Source organism: Meleagris gallopavo, chromosome 1 (assembly GCF_000146605.3).
Source record: "Meleagris gallopavo isolate NT-WF06-2002-E0010 breed Aviagen turkey brand Nicholas breeding stock chromosome 1, Turkey_5.1, whole genome shotgun sequence".
NCBI classification, from domain to species: Eukaryota; Metazoa; Chordata; class Aves; order Galliformes; family Phasianidae; genus Meleagris; species Meleagris gallopavo.
Window position 1 is genome coordinate 161,083,060 of NC_015011.2, and position 20,562 is coordinate 161,103,621.

Below are 20,562 nucleotides of genomic sequence, written 5' to 3' on the forward strand. Positions count from 1 at the left end.
TTTCAAAGTCTTGTACTTAATTTCAGTACTTTATGGAAAATGCCAAGGCCTATCTAAACATCACTGGCAAGACAGGATAATTATCTGTGGAAATAAGAACTACTAGAAGCTGTTCTCAGTACAGGGCACTCCTGCTATAAATGTCTTTCTGAGAAAAAGGAAAAGGTGACTCTTTTAAAACATGAAGTTCTAAACCAGATCTTTTCCAGTCACGTTCTACACTAGCACTGACTGATCATGGGCTGGATCTTCTAAACTTACTGTTGTCGAGGCTGCTAGGGAGTAACTTTATCCACACACAGGAAGCATTTGCCAGAGAGACATGAAACTAAAATCTCACCTCTGACTTCCACATACAGCATGCCAGTTCTATCTGCTCATATGACACACTTAAGAGAGTTCAGAAGCGCATGGTAAACTTGCCTCAGTGGTAAAGAACTATTTTTAAGGTGTCAGAGAGAGTTTCCTTTTTTTTTTTTTTTAAAAACAAATCAAAAAAGCCTAGTACAAATTGGCATTGAAGCTGAGAGCGTTAACAAACTGACATCAGCATATGCATTTCAATCAGACTGTCATCAAATTCACAGAATCTTCTGTCTGCACTTCTCCTTCCTCCACTGTCTTTATTCATCAAGTCTTTGTCACTCCCTAAGTTTTCTACAGGGTCAGAAGAGAAGAAGAAACAATTCCAATCCAAGACAATGTCACCTCTGCATTTAATATGCCCAATTTATCTCCTAAGAAAATTATTCCCATCACTTCACTCTTAGCACTGTAACACTGAATGGCAAGGACAAGTCAACTACTTACTATTATAACCAAATATAAAATAGAAAATGTATTTCTGCCTTCAAGCAATCTTCACTGTCTTCCTTTAGATTAATAGAATAGCTTGGGTTGGAAGGGACCTCAACGGATCATCAAGTTCCAACCTCTGTGCCATAGGCAGAGTTGCCAACCGCAAGATCAAGCAATAGATCAGGTTGCCCAGAGCCCCATCCAACCTGGCCTTGAATACCACCAGGGATGGGGAATCCACAGTTTCTCTGGGTTACCTGTTCCAGTACCTCACCACCCTCTCAATGAAAAACTTCACCCTGAAATCTAACCTAAATCTTCCCTCTCTTAGTTTAAAACCATTCCCCTTTGTCCTGTCACTATCTACCCATGTAAAAAGTTGATTTCCCTCCTGTTTATAACCTCCCATTAAATACAGGAATGCCATAATGAGGTCTCCCTACAGCCTTCTCTTCAACAGACTGAACAAGCCCAGCTCCTTCAGCCTGTCTTCATCATAGAGGTGCTCCAGACCTCTGACCATCTTCATGGCCCTCCTCTGGATACACTCCAACAGCTCTACATCCCTCCTGTACTGTCAGTCCCAGACCTGGATGCACTACTGCAGATGGAGTCTCATGAGGGCAGAGTGGAGAAGGACAAATACTTCCCTCACCCTGCTGGCCACCCCTCTTCTGATGCAGTCTAGGATGTTGTTGGCATTCTGGGCTGCAAGTGCACACTGCTGGGTCACACTAAGTTCTTCATCTACCAAGACCTCTAAATCTTTCTCAGCAGGGTTGTTCTCAAGGAGTTTCCTCTCCCACTCTGTATACATACCTGGGATTACCCCAAACCAAGTGCAAAACCTTGTACTTTGCTTTGTTGAACCTTATTACCTACATGCAGGCCCACTTTTAGAGTTTATCAAGGTGTCTCTGAATGGCATCCCTTCCTTCTGCCGTATCAACTGCACCACTCAGCTAGATATCATCAGCAAACTAGCTGAAGTTTCACTTGACCCCAATCACTGTTTGCCTTCCAGGTACTGGAACTTAGTCTTGATTCATTATTAACATGTTTCATGACAAACACCAGGAATATTTGTGCACCTACCTTCTTTGTCTTCCCAATGAAATACTAAAGTTTCGCATCTTAAACTTTCCCTTCTTTCCTCCTTGGACTTATTATATACACTTAGGTTTTTGCCCTGTGACATGTGTAAAAGCTAACTATAATATTAATCTATTTGTAAGGTACTGAAATTTCACAGTACTCCTACACAAGTAATTCTCTACAGATATAAGCTGCACTGTCATGACAGTGAAAGATAAGGCAAGAAAATGATGCTTATTAAAAATAAGTGTTGAGTAAGGTCTGTTTGACTTCCTGTCATTCATCTTGCTACATACAGTGGAACTTCCTCCAAAACTTACCTATTTTTAAACTTCAGTATTCCCAACTTAATTGCTGCTCTTTTAGATCTACTTATCTAAAAAGACAAGTATATGCATGCTTCCACAAGCAAGCAGGAAGGTAGAAAAAACAGTGCAGATTAGCAGTTTGGTAACAAATTTCAGAGATAAAGTATTTAGGTATAGTCAAGATTGTCACTGTCAGGACAGGACAGCTTTCCATTTCATTAAAGTAGAGGGAGGAAAAAAAATAAAAAGCTACTGTGAAGTTTAAGTAACTTACAAGTTTTACAGCATTGCCTCTTTTTAAAAACCATGTATTACAATCTCTGTTCTATAAAACTGTCTAGCTGCCGCTTAAATCTCATTTATGCTGTTTCCTTTGATATCATTATTTGGTAATTTCTTTTCCACTTCGTCAGCAAATTGCTTTGTTTTTCCTTATTTTTCAATAGCATGCAGACATCTGAATGTCTTAGTAGTAATCAGAAATGATTTGATTTTGTTCATTTTGTTCAGAACCTTTTTTAATTTTCATTAACTTTCAAACAATTTATTTCCCACAGATCATTTTTAGGTTTGTCTACATGACTTCATATGTAAGTGACAATCAGGACGCAGCCCTCACCAGCAAAAAAGGTGATTAGAATCAAACAAGACCACTTCAGGCTTTCTGGTACAGGCGCAGCCACTTTCAGAGATATTTAATATATATATTAGTGAAGTTTTTCCCCTGAATAAGTGCACTTGTGTGCATTCTACACCTAATGTTTCCTCTTTGACTATGTCTTCCCTATGATCCCTTTAAGGACAACCATATCAGCAGCATTTGCATGCTAATAAAAACAGTCTTTTCTAGTATAGAGACTTTTATTGTGTGGATACTCATACATATTAAATGCATGTGCCCTATTACACAAGTGCGGTCTCAGTTCCGCAAAACACTTCAGCATATATTCCAATGAGAAAACAACTTTTCTGCAGGTTAAGAAGCTAAAACAATCCCAGCTGAGTCCTACAGTTAAATGCAATGGCCCTGATGACGATACCACCTCAGAAAAGTCAACAGACTCAGTCACAACATGTCTGAATCTTTCTGTGTAAGGAATACATTCACTGCAGAGGCCACTTTCAGTACGTTTCAGATGCTGTGTTTTAACTACAGGCATGCTACTTCACAAAAATTGAATTTATTACAGTGCTTAAATGGTTAGTTTCCTTACCTTCTTCAGCATCGGTGATTTGTTTACCGCTGACAAATGTAGCTGAATATATCCTTTCGCCTACACATATATTGTTGCTTTTAAGTGCTTTCACTGTTTGATTGACCTGGAGGAAACCACAGAATGAAATGTCTATATCAGCGTTGTTATGCACAAGTTAATGCAGTGACAAAGCTCTTGTAATTTTGTTTCAAGCATATAAAACACTCAAGTTATGGACTGTGGTGAAATTTAATATGCATTTGTAATGACTAGCATATGAGCTCAAAAACGCAAAGAAGCTAGCACGTTTTGAGCATGTTGCCTTGGTAACACAGCACCAATTTTGCAGCACCCTGAGATGAGCAGAGCTATTCAGAAGGAACAGCCACCATTATACAGGTGAGAAATATACCTGTTAGGAGAACAGAGAATCCCTGAGCTCAGATGAACTGCAAAGATGGATTACCGAGCGCTGTTATACCGTATCTAACACAGAACACTGCCAGACAAAGAAATTTTCAACAACACTAACAGGTACTGCTTGAACATAAAAACTCAGGCATTCGCTGCAAAGTACATTTCCCCTAGATTCAATTGAGGGATGCCACATGGCTCAAAACACAGATATGAACAAGCCAATATGCACTTTGATTTTAAACGTAAAATAATTCTGAAAATAAAAGAGAAACAAAATACCTTCTTCTTTAACCACTTCAGTGTCTTCTCTTGGCTGTACTTGTGAAATTTCTGACTGCCAATCTCTGAGATAAAACCAAATAAGGGGAACAAAGTCACAACTGGTTTGGACTGCATTTTCAATACACTTAGAATCTTCAGAGTTGTAGACAGAGTTTGGAAGTTAATTTGCAACTAGCACATGTTTGATATCAGGGCAAAAAGTTTCAAAAATACTGGAAACATGAAAAAATAAACAGACTGAACTGATATGAGTCTGAACAACCTAACAATCCTTAATTAGGCTCTAATCCAGCAAAGTACATATTTTATTTATATATGTGTAATCTCTTGCTGCCTGAATTCAGTAAGACTTTTCTCAAGCCCTCTTGTTTGCCAAATTTTCACTGCCCCATGTCACTGGAACAGTCATTTTAATTGCACAGTTTGCAACATAAAATGTTGCTTCTATGACTGTTTAAAAAAAAAAAATCCCACAAAACCACACCAAACCCCACTACACAGTATGTTAAACTAATAGTTTATGAATTCCAGCACTTAGTAGGGGGCCAGGAGAGAGGGTTGGTTAGGAAGATAAACTATCTGCCCTTTCAATAATCTCTTTTCCTATAATTCCCTCTCCTCTCATTTCACAAGGCAACTCTAACTGAAGTTTTACCTCTATTCCCTTTTTATGTGACATAATATAGTGTCAGAAGAAAATAGAATTAAAACAGCGAAGCATACTCCTAGTGGGAGGAAGTACAAGATTCATTTTTGATTTATTGTGCAGCATAAATTAACTCGATGATATAAGAATTTCAGAAACTTTATCCCCTGTGACAACTAGGGTACCATGAACATTTCGCTATTCATGTGTGATCAGTTAGCTACAGATATGTGAATTCAGGATGCTGAGGCAAAGGAGAGAGAAAATTACATGGGCTGATCGAAATCTTAGGATAAAAATTATTGAGTATTACTTCACAGAGCTTCAGTTTAGAAATGGAAAAAAATGCCTAATCAGATTACACGGGAGATTTCAGAGTCCGCAATGTTTGAAACTTGTTCTTTAGCAGGTATTTCAATAGCTTTTAATCTCCTGTATACCATTCCCATAAATATATACATCTGTTTCATGTCATTTACTGACTCACTATCATATTTCAACACTCAGTTCATGGAGTTTCCTTTTCCCCTCGCAAACAACAACATGTTATTTATGATTGTTTCAGCATTTCTTTCTTTGGGGTTTATCTTGGCTCTTTCAAACTGCATACAAAAATCTAACTATTATGCATTCTTTATGTATGCATGGTAGGGGGTACAGAGAGGTCAGGGAAAGCTGTCTTCAAGATAAAGTTTAAATCCATCTCACTAGCTGTAGAAGAGTAAAACAAAATTTTTTTCTGAGTAAGAAGGAAAAAAGGGCTAATATACACTTTACTTCATGAAGTTGATGAGTTGCAGGTAAAGTAATTAGGTGTGACATTGCTGGCTGCAGTGACTTACAAGATCTGAAAGAGAAGAAGCAGAAAATGGGGGAGACACTCTGGATTCTTGAACCTGCTTCTCAAAGAGCTAACATGGTTTGGGTCCAAGTACAGTGAGTACGATTCATGGATTCCTCTCTTATCTGAAAAAGTTCGAGGAAGGGACGTCCTCCTGTCACCATCCCCCAACCCATGCTGAAAAGTAATTCCAGTCTGGATTCCCAGGCAGACTCCCCCACAACAGTATGATTCAGAGTGACTCAGTTAGGGAAAGGAAACGTAGAACTGTGAAGCCATTTTCATTAAAAGATGTGAAAAATAATTATGCTGAATCCTTCAGGGATCACTTTGTTTGAAAATATTTTGTGTGCTTGACAGTTTTGACTATTAAACTCTAGAACTGACAGTATCTGAGACCTCTGAAGAATTAAAGTGAGTTATGAAAGTCACAAACTGCTGACAAAAGGATTCAATATTGGAACGTGGATTTAACATGTGATGCACATTTGATATTGGTGAGAGTTAGCGACTATGTTTGATAATATGAGTATATATTGGAAAGCCTTTTTTCCCCCTAATGTGTCTGGTGCCTATAAAACTGGTCTGAGACATCTGGAAAGATTGGGTTTGAGAAATACAGATGGAATATAAGTGGTTCTACAATTAAATAATATGTTCAGCGATCGAGTAATCGCTATGTAGACTTGGAAGTTTCCCCGATGTATTGTTGAGCAAACTGCCTAAAGCACATTTTAACATCCATTTTCTCAGTGTTTTCCATAACTCAGAAACTCATACGGCCCCTTTTTCCTACCTTCTGGGAATACAAGCTTGGCAATATTACTTAGTTATTCTAATCAGGTAAGTTTTCTTGGCTCTTCATGTTAATCACATCAGACAAGATCACAGTGCAGTTTTTGCCTTGCAAAATGAAACAAAGAGTAACACTTTGGCACTGGAGTTCATAACCTTTTCTCAAACCCTCTCTGTCATACACTTTATCCAATCTTTGAATTTATTAGCAAACAACCTGTCCAACCCAGACTTAGTGAGCCGTAACACACTCTTTCCCCAACTACTGAAGCAGGTAAATGGGAATTTAATCCAGCAAAATGAATTTTCAGTGCCCTTTGACAGTGAGGCCAGGGAAGGTGGACTTTCTACTAACTCATTAAGTGTAAACTGTGAGTGCTCTAGGGTAAGAACTTGTTATACAGATGTTAAGAGCCTTTAAATTAAATTGAAAGTGAAATAATTATGTTGTTAGCTTCTACCAAACAGAACAGAGTTGCAGAAGACAGAACATGACAGATACTTCTTACCCTAAAGCCCTGCTCTTTAAATAAGAAAGGGCACGTAGGGGACAAGTCTTAGCACTGGAAAAGAGTATATTAGTCATAATATTGGTATTTTTTACAAGCAGTAAAAGAGATGTGAAAATGAAACACATAGAGGGGGATTGTACAGAAAGGTGATCTTGTGCACAACAAGTGGGCAAGCCCTAATGTGTCTATTGCATAACCACAGCTTCAGCATTCTAAGAAATTAAAGAAATTCTAAGAACAAGTCCCACATCTTATATATTGTCTATGGCAAATACTTTAAATATACATATATATTCTTTTGTTGTTAAAAAGAAAACACAAATACTGCCCAAAGACAGTACTGCTGCTTGGAGGAAGTGGCCTTTCAGAAAAATGATCTCACCTTGCCCTATATTCCTATTCAGAGCTCTAGTTTGACAGTCAAGAGAATCTGACAGCATTTTTCACCTTCCCAGACAGGTGGGCAGAATTTTAGTATCTTCTCTCTCACTCACAGCACCTTAGTCAGCATTAGATAAGCTGCAGGGGGACAGAAACTGCTTCAAAGTTTAATGCTAATTTCTATTGGAAGCATTTATCACTCTGTGGGAAGGCAATAGAGGTTCTGTAGTTCAGATGCACCTGTGTTAAGGAAGTCTTCTCAAAAATCACAACTCACCCTAGGAAAAGAGTTGCCTATTCCCACCAATACCAAATGTAAGTTAATGCTTTTCTCAGTTTCTTTTGAAAATCCAAGGACAGCACATAATTCCAACTACCTCAGTCCCAGCAAAACATACTGTCGCACTGCCTAGATTTTCTGCTGTTTGGTTATCATTTTCAATGGAAACCAGTCCTGCCACAATTCAAACTGATTCTTTTAGAGAAGTAAGAACTCCATGTTAACTGTATATATATCACATCATACAGGAAATACTTGAGCTTCTGCAACTAAATCCTTCAGGAAAAGCTCACAGCCACAATGACGTTCTATGCAACAATAAAGAAGTCTGGCATATTACTTGTTAGTGGAAGACAGTAACATCTAGGAAGCCAACTCTGATGAGTTCTTCATTTTTATGTCACTTTGCAGGAAGACTGCACAACTGTTTCAGTTACAGCAGTTACACCTGATTCACAATACTGCAACAATGACTTCTAAGCCTAAACTTCTGCTTTGAAAGTACAGCTTCATCTTGCATACCTTGATTTGTTTGGAAAGCAAAAAACAGTACTGAAATCTATATTGTAATGAAAGCACAGATAAACCCAGCCTTTTCCCACTCCCTCCCCTGCACTTTTTTCACCTTTTTCTTCTGTTATATGACATATGGATCGTTTGACTCCTTCACACTTCAGCAGCAATGGGCAATACGGGTACTCTGAATCTAGTACAACTTGATCCAGTGGCTGGAACTTTCCTTGCTGCTGAAAATACATCAAAGGGATGATAAGAGCATTATTATATTGTTAAGACACATATGCATATATAGAAATGCAGATCCATGCAGTTGCCACAGCTTTAAAATAAAGGACTTAAAGAAGATTTACTTTGAATGGTATCACATGACATTTAGAAACTGATTACAAAGTAAACTATAAATATTTATTTCATACCAGTAAATATCTGCTAAATGCTGAACTATTCTACGACTGCACATAAGAATCCAAATTTAAAACTACATGGGATAGACTAATGTGAAGTACAGCAAAACTTTTTTGGAAGATGACATAAGACACAGCAGTCAATATGTGCCAATAGTGTCTGAGACCAAAACCTGTTGGATTAAATCCAGTGTCATAACTCCCATTCAAATTTTGCTTTTCCCTCCATAAAGATAAATCTCAAAGGAGCAGGGCAGCTTCTGGAACATAGTATTAACCTTTCACCTCTGCAAAGTCAATTTCAGTTTGGCCACAGTATGCATATAAAGCGATTTTGGCAGCACTTAAATAGCCCTACACATGACAGAATCATCAAACAAATCTTGCTGTTGCCAAACAATGCATAATCACTCAGCACAGTTTGGCACAACTGGCAGCCTTCCCCTTGGAAAGATCCTTTAGCGCATCAGTACAAAGACTCAGTGAGCTCTCCATCCTTTGGGAGTGCATGGTGTCAGGAGCCAAAGCTGAAATCATTACATCGGCTAGCACAAAAAAAAGGCACTTGGGTAAAACGCTTTCATTATTAATTAATCCTCTTATTAGGCAGACAGAGCCTTAATAAAAATAACCATATATCGTAAAATAAGATTAAAAAAAAAAGAATGCATTTTCATTTCTTCCAATTAAAAAGGCACACAATTACAATGGCAAAACATGAGAGGCAAAAACAAAGCTGAAATAAGCAGCTTCCTGTGGATAACTTACATTAGCAAGACAGCTACATTCACCTTGTGAAGCAACACAGAGCCTAAGCTAAGGTCTACTGGACGGGAGATGGCTCTGCTCACAGGGACTTCAGCAACCCTGGACTGCACTTTCAAAATGAAAGGATGGTGCAAAGAACTATAATAATAACTCTACAGAACCCAGTGAGTATTTTAACACTTATTAGTTCAAGCCCGAAAACAAATCTGCTGCCACACAAGCCTCAAGACTTCCCTTTACTCAAGAGTAAAGTAATTTAGGCAGGACACCGCAGGAATGCATTTGCTTTTAATGAGCAACTCGTAACAGCTCTACACACTTATCTGGCACCGTGTCACACTTAGGAAACAACGTACTTAAGAAGAAAAGGGCAGTACAGGACTATTGCTGCAGTTTCTGTGCATAGGAAAGGTCATCCTTTATTCAGTTTACCTTAGCACTTATGACAGACAGAAATATACTGATTCTCTAATTAAGTTTGATATCAAGTTTTCAAAGGGATGCTGAATTCAAACCTAGAGAAATGGAAGTACTATAACTGTGAAGTGACTTCTGATGGGCCACCCTGAAGCAGGAATGGATCACAGAAAAACTGAACATCTTGGTATACCCTATACCATAAATAATTTAGAAACAATTCTAGAACAATAGGTTACTAATACAAATGTCTAGTGGAACTTTATTTCTTCAGTATAGAAGAGTTTTTCCTGCATTCTCCACTTGTAACCCAAAACAGAAAACAGCAAGCCACCTTAATGGAAGAAAAACCTCTTAGGATGCATGAAACAAAATCAGTGCCTCCATGAAATAAAAAATATGGATTTTTTGCTTTGTCATTTTTTCAAAGGCAGATAACAAACTATAAAACAACACTGTTTATGTCTTTTGATATAGTTATGAAATTTAAGTAAGGTTTTGCAACACCCACAATAAATTGATTAACCCATTAATGTATTATCCATCTTTTGCGTACTTGTTCACCCCTTTGCTATTCAGCAATACATCATCTCTACAAATACTATTTCTGAAAAGGCAATGTTTCCTTTCAAGATCAAACTACCACAGGAAAGTTTCTTCTTCCTCTTCTGCAGCATCCAAACTCATCTTTCTTTTTTCCCCTCTTTCTCAAAGTGAATCACCCACCCCTCAGGATGGGCACCAGTTTTTTTACTATGATGACATCTACCATTTTAAATTCAACAGTTCTGGAAAAGGACAAAAGATTCTCTGCTTCTCTTACAACGAGGGGATTACATTTTGTTCAAATTCCAAGCTGATTCATGGAATATACTTTACTGGTCTCAAAAATAAAAAGGATGAAAACAAAGATACGGATAGGGTGAACATCTCTGCTTTAAATGCAAACTAAATTTCCCACAGTACGGAAGTCCCTCTTCATAACATTAACGCAGTAACAGAAATAATGTTTTCTCCTGAGGATATCAATGAAAAAGTTAAGCAGGCTTACCTCTTTGTCTGCCTTTATGAGGTAATAAAGTATCAGAAATAAGGGGTCCATCGGTGTAACAAAGAGCAGGCGCCCATCTAAGAGACAGATATATAAAAGTGTCGTTAGTACTACTAGGCACAGAACTACCACTGGATCATTTTTTTTAGGATGCTTTCAGGAGTGTAGGCAAGAAGAGAGGATTTTTTTTTCCACATTAAGCATTCCAGTATTTCACTAAAATGGGCAGGAACACTGTTTGTGATTTTATATTAAAAATACAGGGAGCTCAGTTCTCAACTCTGCCAAATGAAAGCACAAGCTCTGTTGCTTCTGACTTGAAGCACTATGTTTGCCCTTTCTCAGTGATATATGACAAACAACAAAATTAAAGCTGCCCTCCATCGGCAGCTTTGAGTGTAGTAGAACCTTGTTTTGAGGCACTAGATAAATATCCAGCACACTCTGCCCCAAACATTGGGCAAGGCAACGTCAGTTCAGATAATATATCACCAAGTGTTTTATTCAAAATTACACCACCATTTCAGAATGACAGCTTACTTGTGCTTTCTGCACAATCATAGCTAATTTGAAACAATGTAACATTAAGGATTTTCACTAATTAGATAAAATAATTAATAACAACTTGACATTAATTAGCAAACCGAAAGCAAATAAATTTAATTTTTTCTGTTTCAATTCACATGATTAAGATAATTAAAGAAAGAAAATTCTACTGGAACAGCCTTAAAACTAACAAAAGACAGGGTGGCAACAAAGCTGCCTGGTCAAAGTTGACAATCTGTCTGTAAAACTGAGATCATGCAATGCCTGCAGTCTCTACATCTGTATAGCCAAATTAGCTTGGGGATCCAATTCACATTTATTTCTAAACTAATTTCAATTTTTCTGTCCAGAGGGAGTATTGAAGACATGGCTATTTGTTATAAGACTACTTATACACTTTCTGACAAGCCTCAAGGATACTAAATGACATGTAGGCTGGAGCAGAGTGAGCTCTTACACTGTACTCTGCTGTCTTCCTTCTGAAATTCGGTACACAAAATCTACGCCTCGAAGTACCAGCCGCGAAACATGGCTCTAGTGCTCAGTGTGAATCAAATGAAAGAAAACAAATATAAGGCATCATAATGATACAGATCAGCCCAAGCAAGTAAAACCAAGGCATTCAGGGTCAAAATATTTCTCCAAGTATGGCACTGCCAGGTCCCTGGAAGAATACTACGCAGGCCCCAAGGGAATATATTTCCCTGACAATCAGACAAAAATAACTCTTAATCCCAAATCCACAGCTATTAGCAAAGAAAGTACCAAGACTACTTGTTCACAAACCTGCAAGTTTTGATAATAAGACTGGAGAGAAAAAAAAATGCTAGCTCCTTTCTTAAGGCTTCCATTTAAAAGCTTTCATCTGTACCTCCAGGAAAAAGTATTTTAATTTGTACTATGGAGTTCTGACTCACTGTAGACGTATGAAGACCTCAGAGAATCATGAAATGGTTTGGGTTGGAAAGGACCTTTAAGATCTGGTCATCTAGTTCCAACCTTCCTGCTAAAAGCAGAGACACCTTCTTCCAGACCAGACTGCCCAAAGCCCCATCCAGCCTAGCTTTGAATGCTTCCAGGGAGGGGGCACCCACAACCTCACCAGGCAACCTGTTTCACTCTCTCACTACCCTCATAGTAAAGAATTTCTTCTTTATATTTTGTCCAAATGTACCCTCTTCCACTTTAAAACCATTCCTCCTTGTTCTGTTGCTCCATGCCCTTCTAAAAAGTCCCTTCCCAGCTTTGCTGTAGGTGCCCTTCAGGTACCTGAAGGCCTCTATAAACTTTCCCCAGAGTCTTCTGTTCTCCAGGCTGAACAGCCCCAGCTCTCTCAGCCTGTCCTTGTAGGGGAGGTGCTCCAGCCCTCTGGTCATCTTTGTGGCCCTCCTCTGGACCTGCTCCAACAGCTCCATGTCCTTCTTGTGTTGAGGGCCCCAGAACTGCACACAGTACTACAGATGGGATCTCACAAGAGCAGAGTAGAGGGGCAGAATCACCTTCCTCGACCTGCTGGTCATGCTTCTCTTGATGCAACCCAGAATACACTTCACCTTCTAGGCTGCAAATGCACATTGCTGGCCCATGTTGAGCCTTTCATCAACTGACACCCCCAAATCCTTCTCCTCAGGGCCGCTGTCAAGTCATTCTCCACCCAGCCTGTATCTGTGTTTGGGACTGCCCTGACCCAGATGCAGGACCTTGCACTTGGCCTTGTTGCACTACATGAGGCTGGCATGGGCCCACCTCTCAAGCCTTTCCTGGACCCTCTGGATGGCATCCTTTTCCTCTAGCATGTCAACTGCACCACTCAGCTTGGTGTCATCTGCAAAGGTGCTGAGATTACACTTGATCCCACTGTCCATGCTGCCTACAAAGATGTTCAGAACCACCAGTCCCAGCACTGATCCCTGAGGAATGCCACTTGTCACCATCTCCACTTGGACATTGAGACATTGACTGTAACTCTCAAGAGTGCAACCATCCAAGCGATTTCTTATCCAGCAAGTGGTCCATCCATCAAATCCATTTTTCTTCCATTTGACAACCAGTATATCGTGCAAACAGCGTCAAATACTTTGCACAAGTCCATGTAAATGATGTCAGTTGCTCTTCCTTTATCCACTGATGCTGTAACTCCATCATAAAAGGCCACCAAGTTTGTCAGGCATGAGTTGCCCTTGATGAAGCCATATTAGTTACCATCAATCACCTCAACTTTATTTTCCACATGCCTCAGTAGAACCGTCAGGAGGATCTCTTCCATGATGTTGACAAGCACAGAGGTGAAACCGTAGTTTTCTGGATCTTCTTTTTTTCCCTTCTTGAACATGGGGGTTATATTTCCCCTTTTCCAGTCAGTGGGAACTTCACCAGACTGCCACAACCTTTCAAAACATGATGGATAGCAGCTTGACAACTTCATCTGCTGGTTCCCTTGGAATCCACGGATGGATCTCATTGAGTCCCATAGACTTGTGCACCTTCAGTCTTCAGATGGTCTCAAACCTGATCTTCACTTATAGCAGGCGTTCCTTCTCCCAGTTCTTACCTTTGCTTTCTGCAGCTTGGGCAGTGCAGCTAGAGCCCTTGTTGGTAAAGATTGAGGCAAAGAAGTCATTGAGCACCTCAGCTTTCTCTGTATCCCCTGTGACCATGTCTCCAGTTTCCTTCCAGAAAGTGCCCACATCTTCCCCTGGCCTTCCTTTTATCACTGATATACCTGTAGAATTTCTTCTTGTTACCCCTCATGTCCCTGGCTAGACTTAATTCCATCTGGGTTTTAGCATTCCTAACCTGATTTCTTCTTTGTAGCCCTCCCAGGCAACCCATTCCTGCTTCCACTCCCTACAGACTTCTTTTTTAAGTCAAAGTCAGTCCAGTAGCTCCTTGCTGGTCCACAGTGGCCTTCTGGCATTCTTGCCTGCCTTCTTCTTTCTAGGGATGCACTGCTTCTGGGCTTGGAAGAGATGGTCTTTTAATACTGACCAGCTTTCTTGGGCCCCTCTTCCCTCCAGGCTTTATCTCATGTCACCCTGCCAAGTAGTTCCCTGAAGAGTTTGAAGTCTGTCTCCTGAAGTCCAGAGTAGCAGGTTTGCAGCAAACCCTCTTTGACACCCTAAGGATCTTGAACTCCACCATTCTGTGGTCACCGCAGCCAAGGCTGCTCTTGAACTTCGCATTAATCACCAGCTCCTCCTAGTTGGTGAGGACAAGTTCCAGCACAGTACCACTTCTGTGGATTCCTGTACCACTTAGAAGAGGAAGTAATCATCAACACATTCCAGAAACCTCTTTGATTTCTGGTGCCCTGCTGTGTTGTCCCTCCAACAGATACCAGGGTGGTTGAAGCCCCCACAAGGACCGTGTTTTGTGAATGTGAAGCTGCTCCTATCTGTTTATAGAGGGTCTCATCCACTTGGTCTCCCTGGATGATCCACTTGTTTGAGACCCACACTACGATGTCTCCTTCCTCTGCCTTCCCTTTAACCTTAATCCATAAACTCTCTGTCAGCACCTTATCAATCCCCAGGCAGAGCTCCATGAACTCCACCTTGTTCTCGATACAGAGGGCAACACCTCTCTCCCCTTCTCTCCTGCCTGTCTTTCCTGAAGAGTTTATACCTTTCTATTTCTACATTCCAGTCATTTCCTTCTTGGCAGATAGTGAGATGATTTGCTTTAATTGCAAACACACAGCTTTTCTGAGTTGTTCATCGCCCAACTACTTCAGAGATGCAGCAGCCCAATTCCATTCAGGAAAAATTTTTCCCCTTTTTTACATATTAAAAAAAAGAAAAAGAAAAAGAAAAAAAAAAAGGCAATTAGTCTTTAAGGCCATTGTTTCCCAAGGGCCAAAGCAGAGGTTAGAAAGGGAGGGGAAGAACAGAGTGGACATAATTGGGAGCAGGGAGCAGACTCAGTTTTTTGGCTCATCCCTAGAGGGAATAAGGAAAAGCTCATAGACATACTGCTTGCATTGCTATATACACCTGCAAAGTACATTTAAATGTTAACTCACATTTGGGACATTGCCATTAAAGAAGGTATATGTCTGCTGGGGTCACTTTATTTATTTTAATATTACAAATGGTCTTTTTTTTAGTTACAAACAGACAAAAAGGACACACCTTCATCTCCTGAATGGATACTAATTACATAGTCTATGGAAATTCTGGGAGTGAAACACTACACCAGGGACATCCTTACTGAGAAAGGATTGTTAAAGCCATCACGAGTGGCTGCACAAACTTCTTTCTCATTTTCAGAAAGATGAGGTAGGATCAGAGACTATGATGCTACAGATGAGGTTACTTAGACACAGCACTGAAATGCCACCTTCAGACAGCAGGCTTATCCCACAGCACTTACAGAGAAGACTACAGAGGTAATTAAAAGAAAACCACATCAAACCACACTCCAGTGCTTGGAGTTCTGCTTAGCATTGCTCCGCTTAGCTAGCTCAGGCTTTCCAGCCCTTTTTCCCTTCTATAGGATAAGAAATATTTTACGTAACCAAGAACTTCCTGGTCTGATAAGGAAAGCTAAGTATTTTATGGCACTTCAGTTTAAACACAACTGAACAACTCCCCCATCCACCATACCCTTCCTCAAAAACAAATGAACATCTGTCTAATTGAAGTTGCCAAAGGCAGCCTTTTAAAGAGAGACCACAAAGCCCCTAGCCCTGCTTAAATCCAGATGGCAAATGAGTGCGTCAGAAAGTGGGGACGTGATGCAGCACGCCTCAAACAACTAAGAGAAACACCTGTAAATTTAATAGAAGAAAGAGAGAAGGTCTCTTTGTATGAACATTAGTTACGATTGGGGGAAGGATACATAACATTACTCACCTTGTTGAACAGTCTCGCCTATAAACCAGGAACGATATTCCTCGTGAAAAGCTTTTACTTCAAACAGCTGCTGTGCACCACTATTGAATAAGTAAAGAGTTGCTTCCCCTGTTGAAAAAGAAATCTGGTTTGTGTTGTAAGCTTTCACAAAAATCAAAAGAATACCCAATACATCTGAAGAATGTGACTTATATACATACACACACAAACATACGCACATTCTACATAAACTCACTACAAAGAAAGCTCAGACAAAGAAAACTATTATATACAGATGTTCGTTTACCAGCTCTATAAACCAAACTGAATTTGAATGAATAAATAAGACGTGTGAATAGTTCATCTTACAACACAAAGTCTTTGATCCAAACCCAAATCAAAATCACACAAGAAATTACTTTTTTTGTCCGTACTGAAGGGTGAAGGTGGAAACCCAAAAAATTTCCTTGTCTCATCTCATGCTTGTCTCTAAGATATCAGAAGTAAGGTTAGGGGAACAAAACCCTCAAGTGACAGTGATATCTTTTCTTGTGCATCTAAACAGACAGCAGTAACTCAGTATGAGTACACAAGTAAGGTGAACAAGAGAATACTGACAGTTTGAAAAGGGAAGCTCTATTTTAGGCCGCTCCACAGCACAACTCTGCTGTTTCATGTTAGTTTTGGACTCTAATGAAAAAAATGACAAATATGTTATAAAAAAGACTGGCATTTTCTATGTCTAAACTAGAAAGTCACAGAACTGCAGAAGGGGCCACGGATGTTCAGCTACTTGAGTCTGTAGGCTGAATTAGTCCTGTCATCCTCGAGAGGCAACATCAACTATGGCAATCCTGCTCTAAATACAGCTTGGAAACTTAAAGATCATGGACTGGCTCAAAAAAGTATCAGTGCAAGCCCTTAAAAGCTGACGTCATCACTGCTGTTTTCAGCCTGGACAGATCCCCAGGTCTTACTGAAGGAAGGTCAACTAAAATGGGCAGATGCATCTTTTCCCAAAAAATAACCAATGATGCTTTTCCCCCCCTTTATCCAAAAGCTGACAGGATGTTTAACCTCACCTAAGGTTACAGATTCAGTTCTCTGACAATTACATTTGTTTTGGATGTGGGAGGAAGGAAGAGCACATACTAGAAAGAGCAGAGATATCGATCGTCACCATGTGATTCTCAACAAGGGTCTACATCATAGTTTGATCAGCACTAGACATCAAGACTAATCACAGAAGAGCTTGTTGCACAACTTAAAGACTCCTACCAGTGAGTGTTTCAGCCAACCATGGTGAAGAGCAAGGAAAAGTTGTGAAACGGACCATTTCTATTGCCTAACTTCAGCTCCTTGTTTTACCTGCTTACGTTAAAAGGACAAGCACCGCAGGTTATCAACACTAGAGACATTCTCTAGTGGACAGAGAGAGAATCTAGGCAGCTTTGCTCCTAATTTTATCACTTCATTTAGCTGATTAAGTTTGTAGCATAAGTATTCCCTTGTTTTAGTTCAGAACTTTGAAAAATGCTTCTTGCAGTATTTCTGAATTACAAGCTAAAACTTGAGTTTGTAGTCTTTGTACAGGACAGAAACATTGTCCTTTTTACTTGTCTACAAAAAGGACCACGCGTGCTTTCATTAAATAAAGTGGTTAGCATGAATATCTGTTGTACGTTGAATCTTTCAGTGGCTATCTGTACAATATTTGTCAACAACAATTTGTCTGCTAGATCCAAACATGAGCAAAAGACATTATCAGGAGCTCTCAGTCCTTTCATTTTCAAATACTAATACGCTACATCACTGAAAGTTCATGCAGGTCTACAAATAAGCTTCTGTGAATTCTAAAGGAACACACCAGGCTTTCAGTCAAATCACTGTACACTTAGTTTTTCCCAGAAATCTTTCCCTAGATCTCATGTTCACTAGGTTGAATAGATCTTCCACAGAGAAAAGCAAATTAATGTGTGTGCTTTTTAAAACATAATAAATTACAAGACAACATAATAAAGCAGGTGAAAAATGTCTGTGGCTGTATATTCTCACAGTAAAACTGAGCAATCAAAAAATAGGTATCATGATAAGGATAAATGATTTCACATTCTATTATTTATCTAGTGTTCTTAAATTACTCTTTCAGGAAGACTTAGAAATGAGTATATCACGTATTAAAGTGTACCTGAAGACTTCAGTTACTAGCACATAAATAAGAACAGTGAATTTCAATATAAAAATACGTAACTTAGAAATCAAATGAGATTGTAAAAAAGGAAAAAAAGCGTGAATTCTGTCTTTAAACAAAACACATTAACCTTAACCAAGGCTTGCTGCAACTTTCTATTCCAGGATCTCATACTGCAAATATTAGATTACTCATACATTAGTAAGAAATCCTTGACAAAAAGGGCAATCTGACCAGAAGAAAGTAACTATTTGTGGGATAGTGGTATGATTATATCACCAGCATTTGCTGGTCTTTCCAATGTATTTTGAATTTAAAGTGTCTCATCATCTATTAATAAGAAAAGAGATACCACTGTTTGAAGCAAGGAAAGAAGAATATTAGGCTTAAAAATGAAAAGACACAAGAAGCTTGATAAGTCTAACTGTACCACTTTTCTGACTCTGCCTGTTTATTTTACAGCATAAGATGAATGGTATGAAGCCTAAATTTGGATTAAAAAAAAAAAAGCCAAAGTTCAACACCCAACACTGTAAGTTCCCCAAACCGAATGCATTTAAAAACACAACTTAAATTACAATTCTTTTTTGTGCTGCCAATATTCCTGATGAATAAACAGTTCAACCAATTAAAATTATAAAAGAAATTCTAAATGTTTGCACAGCATTAACTATCTGGCATCAACAGCAGTATCTCTGGCACGTAAGACTTACATTATCATCACTATTTCAGCTTGCAAAATACGAATAGTTTGGTGGCGGAGGGAATCAACCAAAGCATTAACAGGCTCATGTCACAATTCCAAAACTTGCCTGTGCTTGGACTGCGTAGTTTTGTAAACATAGGTGCGTTGTCAGGTGTCTTAGGGGGGTCGGTAGCAGCCTCTGTGGAGGGAAAGGAAAAAGTTATGAACTTGTGAACTGAGAAGCATTTCACGTTCTGCCATGCTTCTCCAAGACGTTAAGAATTAATTGGATTGACACTATTTGAAAGCTCACATATTTTCTGCCTAAAAAGTTATATGCCTCAGCTCAAATCCATCCTACCTGATCAAGGTACCTAAATTGTGATTCCAGATGTCTGGCACTCTCTGTTTGCCACAAAAAAGATAAGCACCTGGGGATGATTTAGATTCTGAAAACCACTTCCCCTTACAGAGCCTCAAGCAACAGTACTCCTAAGTTTGATACCTCAGTTTGATAATGAACCGATGTGTTGCCCCTAATTAGCCTCAAAGATGATAGGAACACTTTGGTAAATTAGGCAAACCCACAAGCTAAAATATTTGTAGGAAGAAACAGTGGTCTTCTATAGCATTCAGGAAGTTTCAGATTATTCAGCAATATGAGGTAGGAATTGTCTGAGTGATTGTTACTTATGTGAAAAATATGCACACTTGTTTATCTGTTGTATATAACCTTAAAAAACAAAGAGTGCATTTAATACTCCACACAGGAAAAAGAAGCTGAGAAAATACAGCACTTCTGGCTTAGCCTCTTCATGGTTGTTCTCTTTTCTGTGTATTTAAGCAAAAAAAGTTAGACAAAAAACAGAGCTGCAAAAGTACAATTTCTATGTGAAATTAAAAAAAAATAAAATAGAAAGGAAACAGCTCCCATAAGGATGCTTACTGAAGCTTGAAAACCATCTTTAAGGATTACCAGTTAATTATATTCTATCCAAGTTGTCTTTGTTGGGAAAGTCTAACTTATATTTATGAAAACAACTTCCCACATCTGACTGAAGAGCAACATGACAGCATCATCTCTCTTAGCTTGCAGACTGCCAGTTCTGTCCCAGTTCCTCTCATAAATGCATTCATCAGAGCAAGGAAAATAACTAAAGCATTTCACATCCATAACTAGCATCCAGATCCTGGAGAATGGGCTGACAGGGACCAGGCTGCTGCTTGGGTTGCTGGGCTGCTGCTGAAAGAGGAGAGAAGCAGCAGAGGTGGGCTGAGCAACTACTCCCAAGGGAGGCTGCTGGAGGGAACAGAAGTGTGACACTGCCCTTCCCTTTTTGGTAGTATCCAGGAGGTTTACTGACACAGAGACTACAAAGTTCTTTTCTGTGAGAAGCAAAGAAATAGGAAGCTCAAATTCAAAAATAGCTACTCCCTGCCTGAAAGCTGCTCCCCCACACCTCAGGAAAGGACAGGTGGGTGGACTTCTCATAAGGTTGTTCTCAGGTACCTCAGTGGCTAAAAAAAAAAACAACAACAAAACACCCCAAAGCCCCAAACAAACAACTCTCATCTTTCACATCTACCCCTGTGCCCCA

At 39.3% G+C, this 20,562-nt stretch overlaps 1 protein-coding gene across 1 annotated transcript in view; it reads right to left on the reverse strand.

Moving 5' to 3' along the window:
- The window catches only part of RNASEH2B (ribonuclease H2 subunit B), a 39,232-nt gene that overhangs the window by 8,892 nt on the left and 9,778 nt on the right, over positions 1-20,562 (reverse strand). The window contains exons 2-7 of the mRNA XM_010728789.2: positions 19,092-19,163; positions 16,110-16,217; positions 10,711-10,787; positions 8,177-8,297; positions 4,094-4,158; positions 3,416-3,521 (exon numbers count right to left, since the gene is read on the reverse strand). Of these exons, the coding sequence (XP_010727091.1) occupies positions 3,416-3,521; positions 4,094-4,158; positions 8,177-8,297; positions 10,711-10,787; positions 16,110-16,217; positions 19,092-19,122 (508 nt within the window). The 5' untranslated portion in view covers positions 19,123-19,163. The remainder of the gene's footprint in view (positions 1-3,415; positions 3,522-4,093; positions 4,159-8,176; positions 8,298-10,710; positions 10,788-16,109; positions 16,218-19,091; positions 19,164-20,562) is intronic.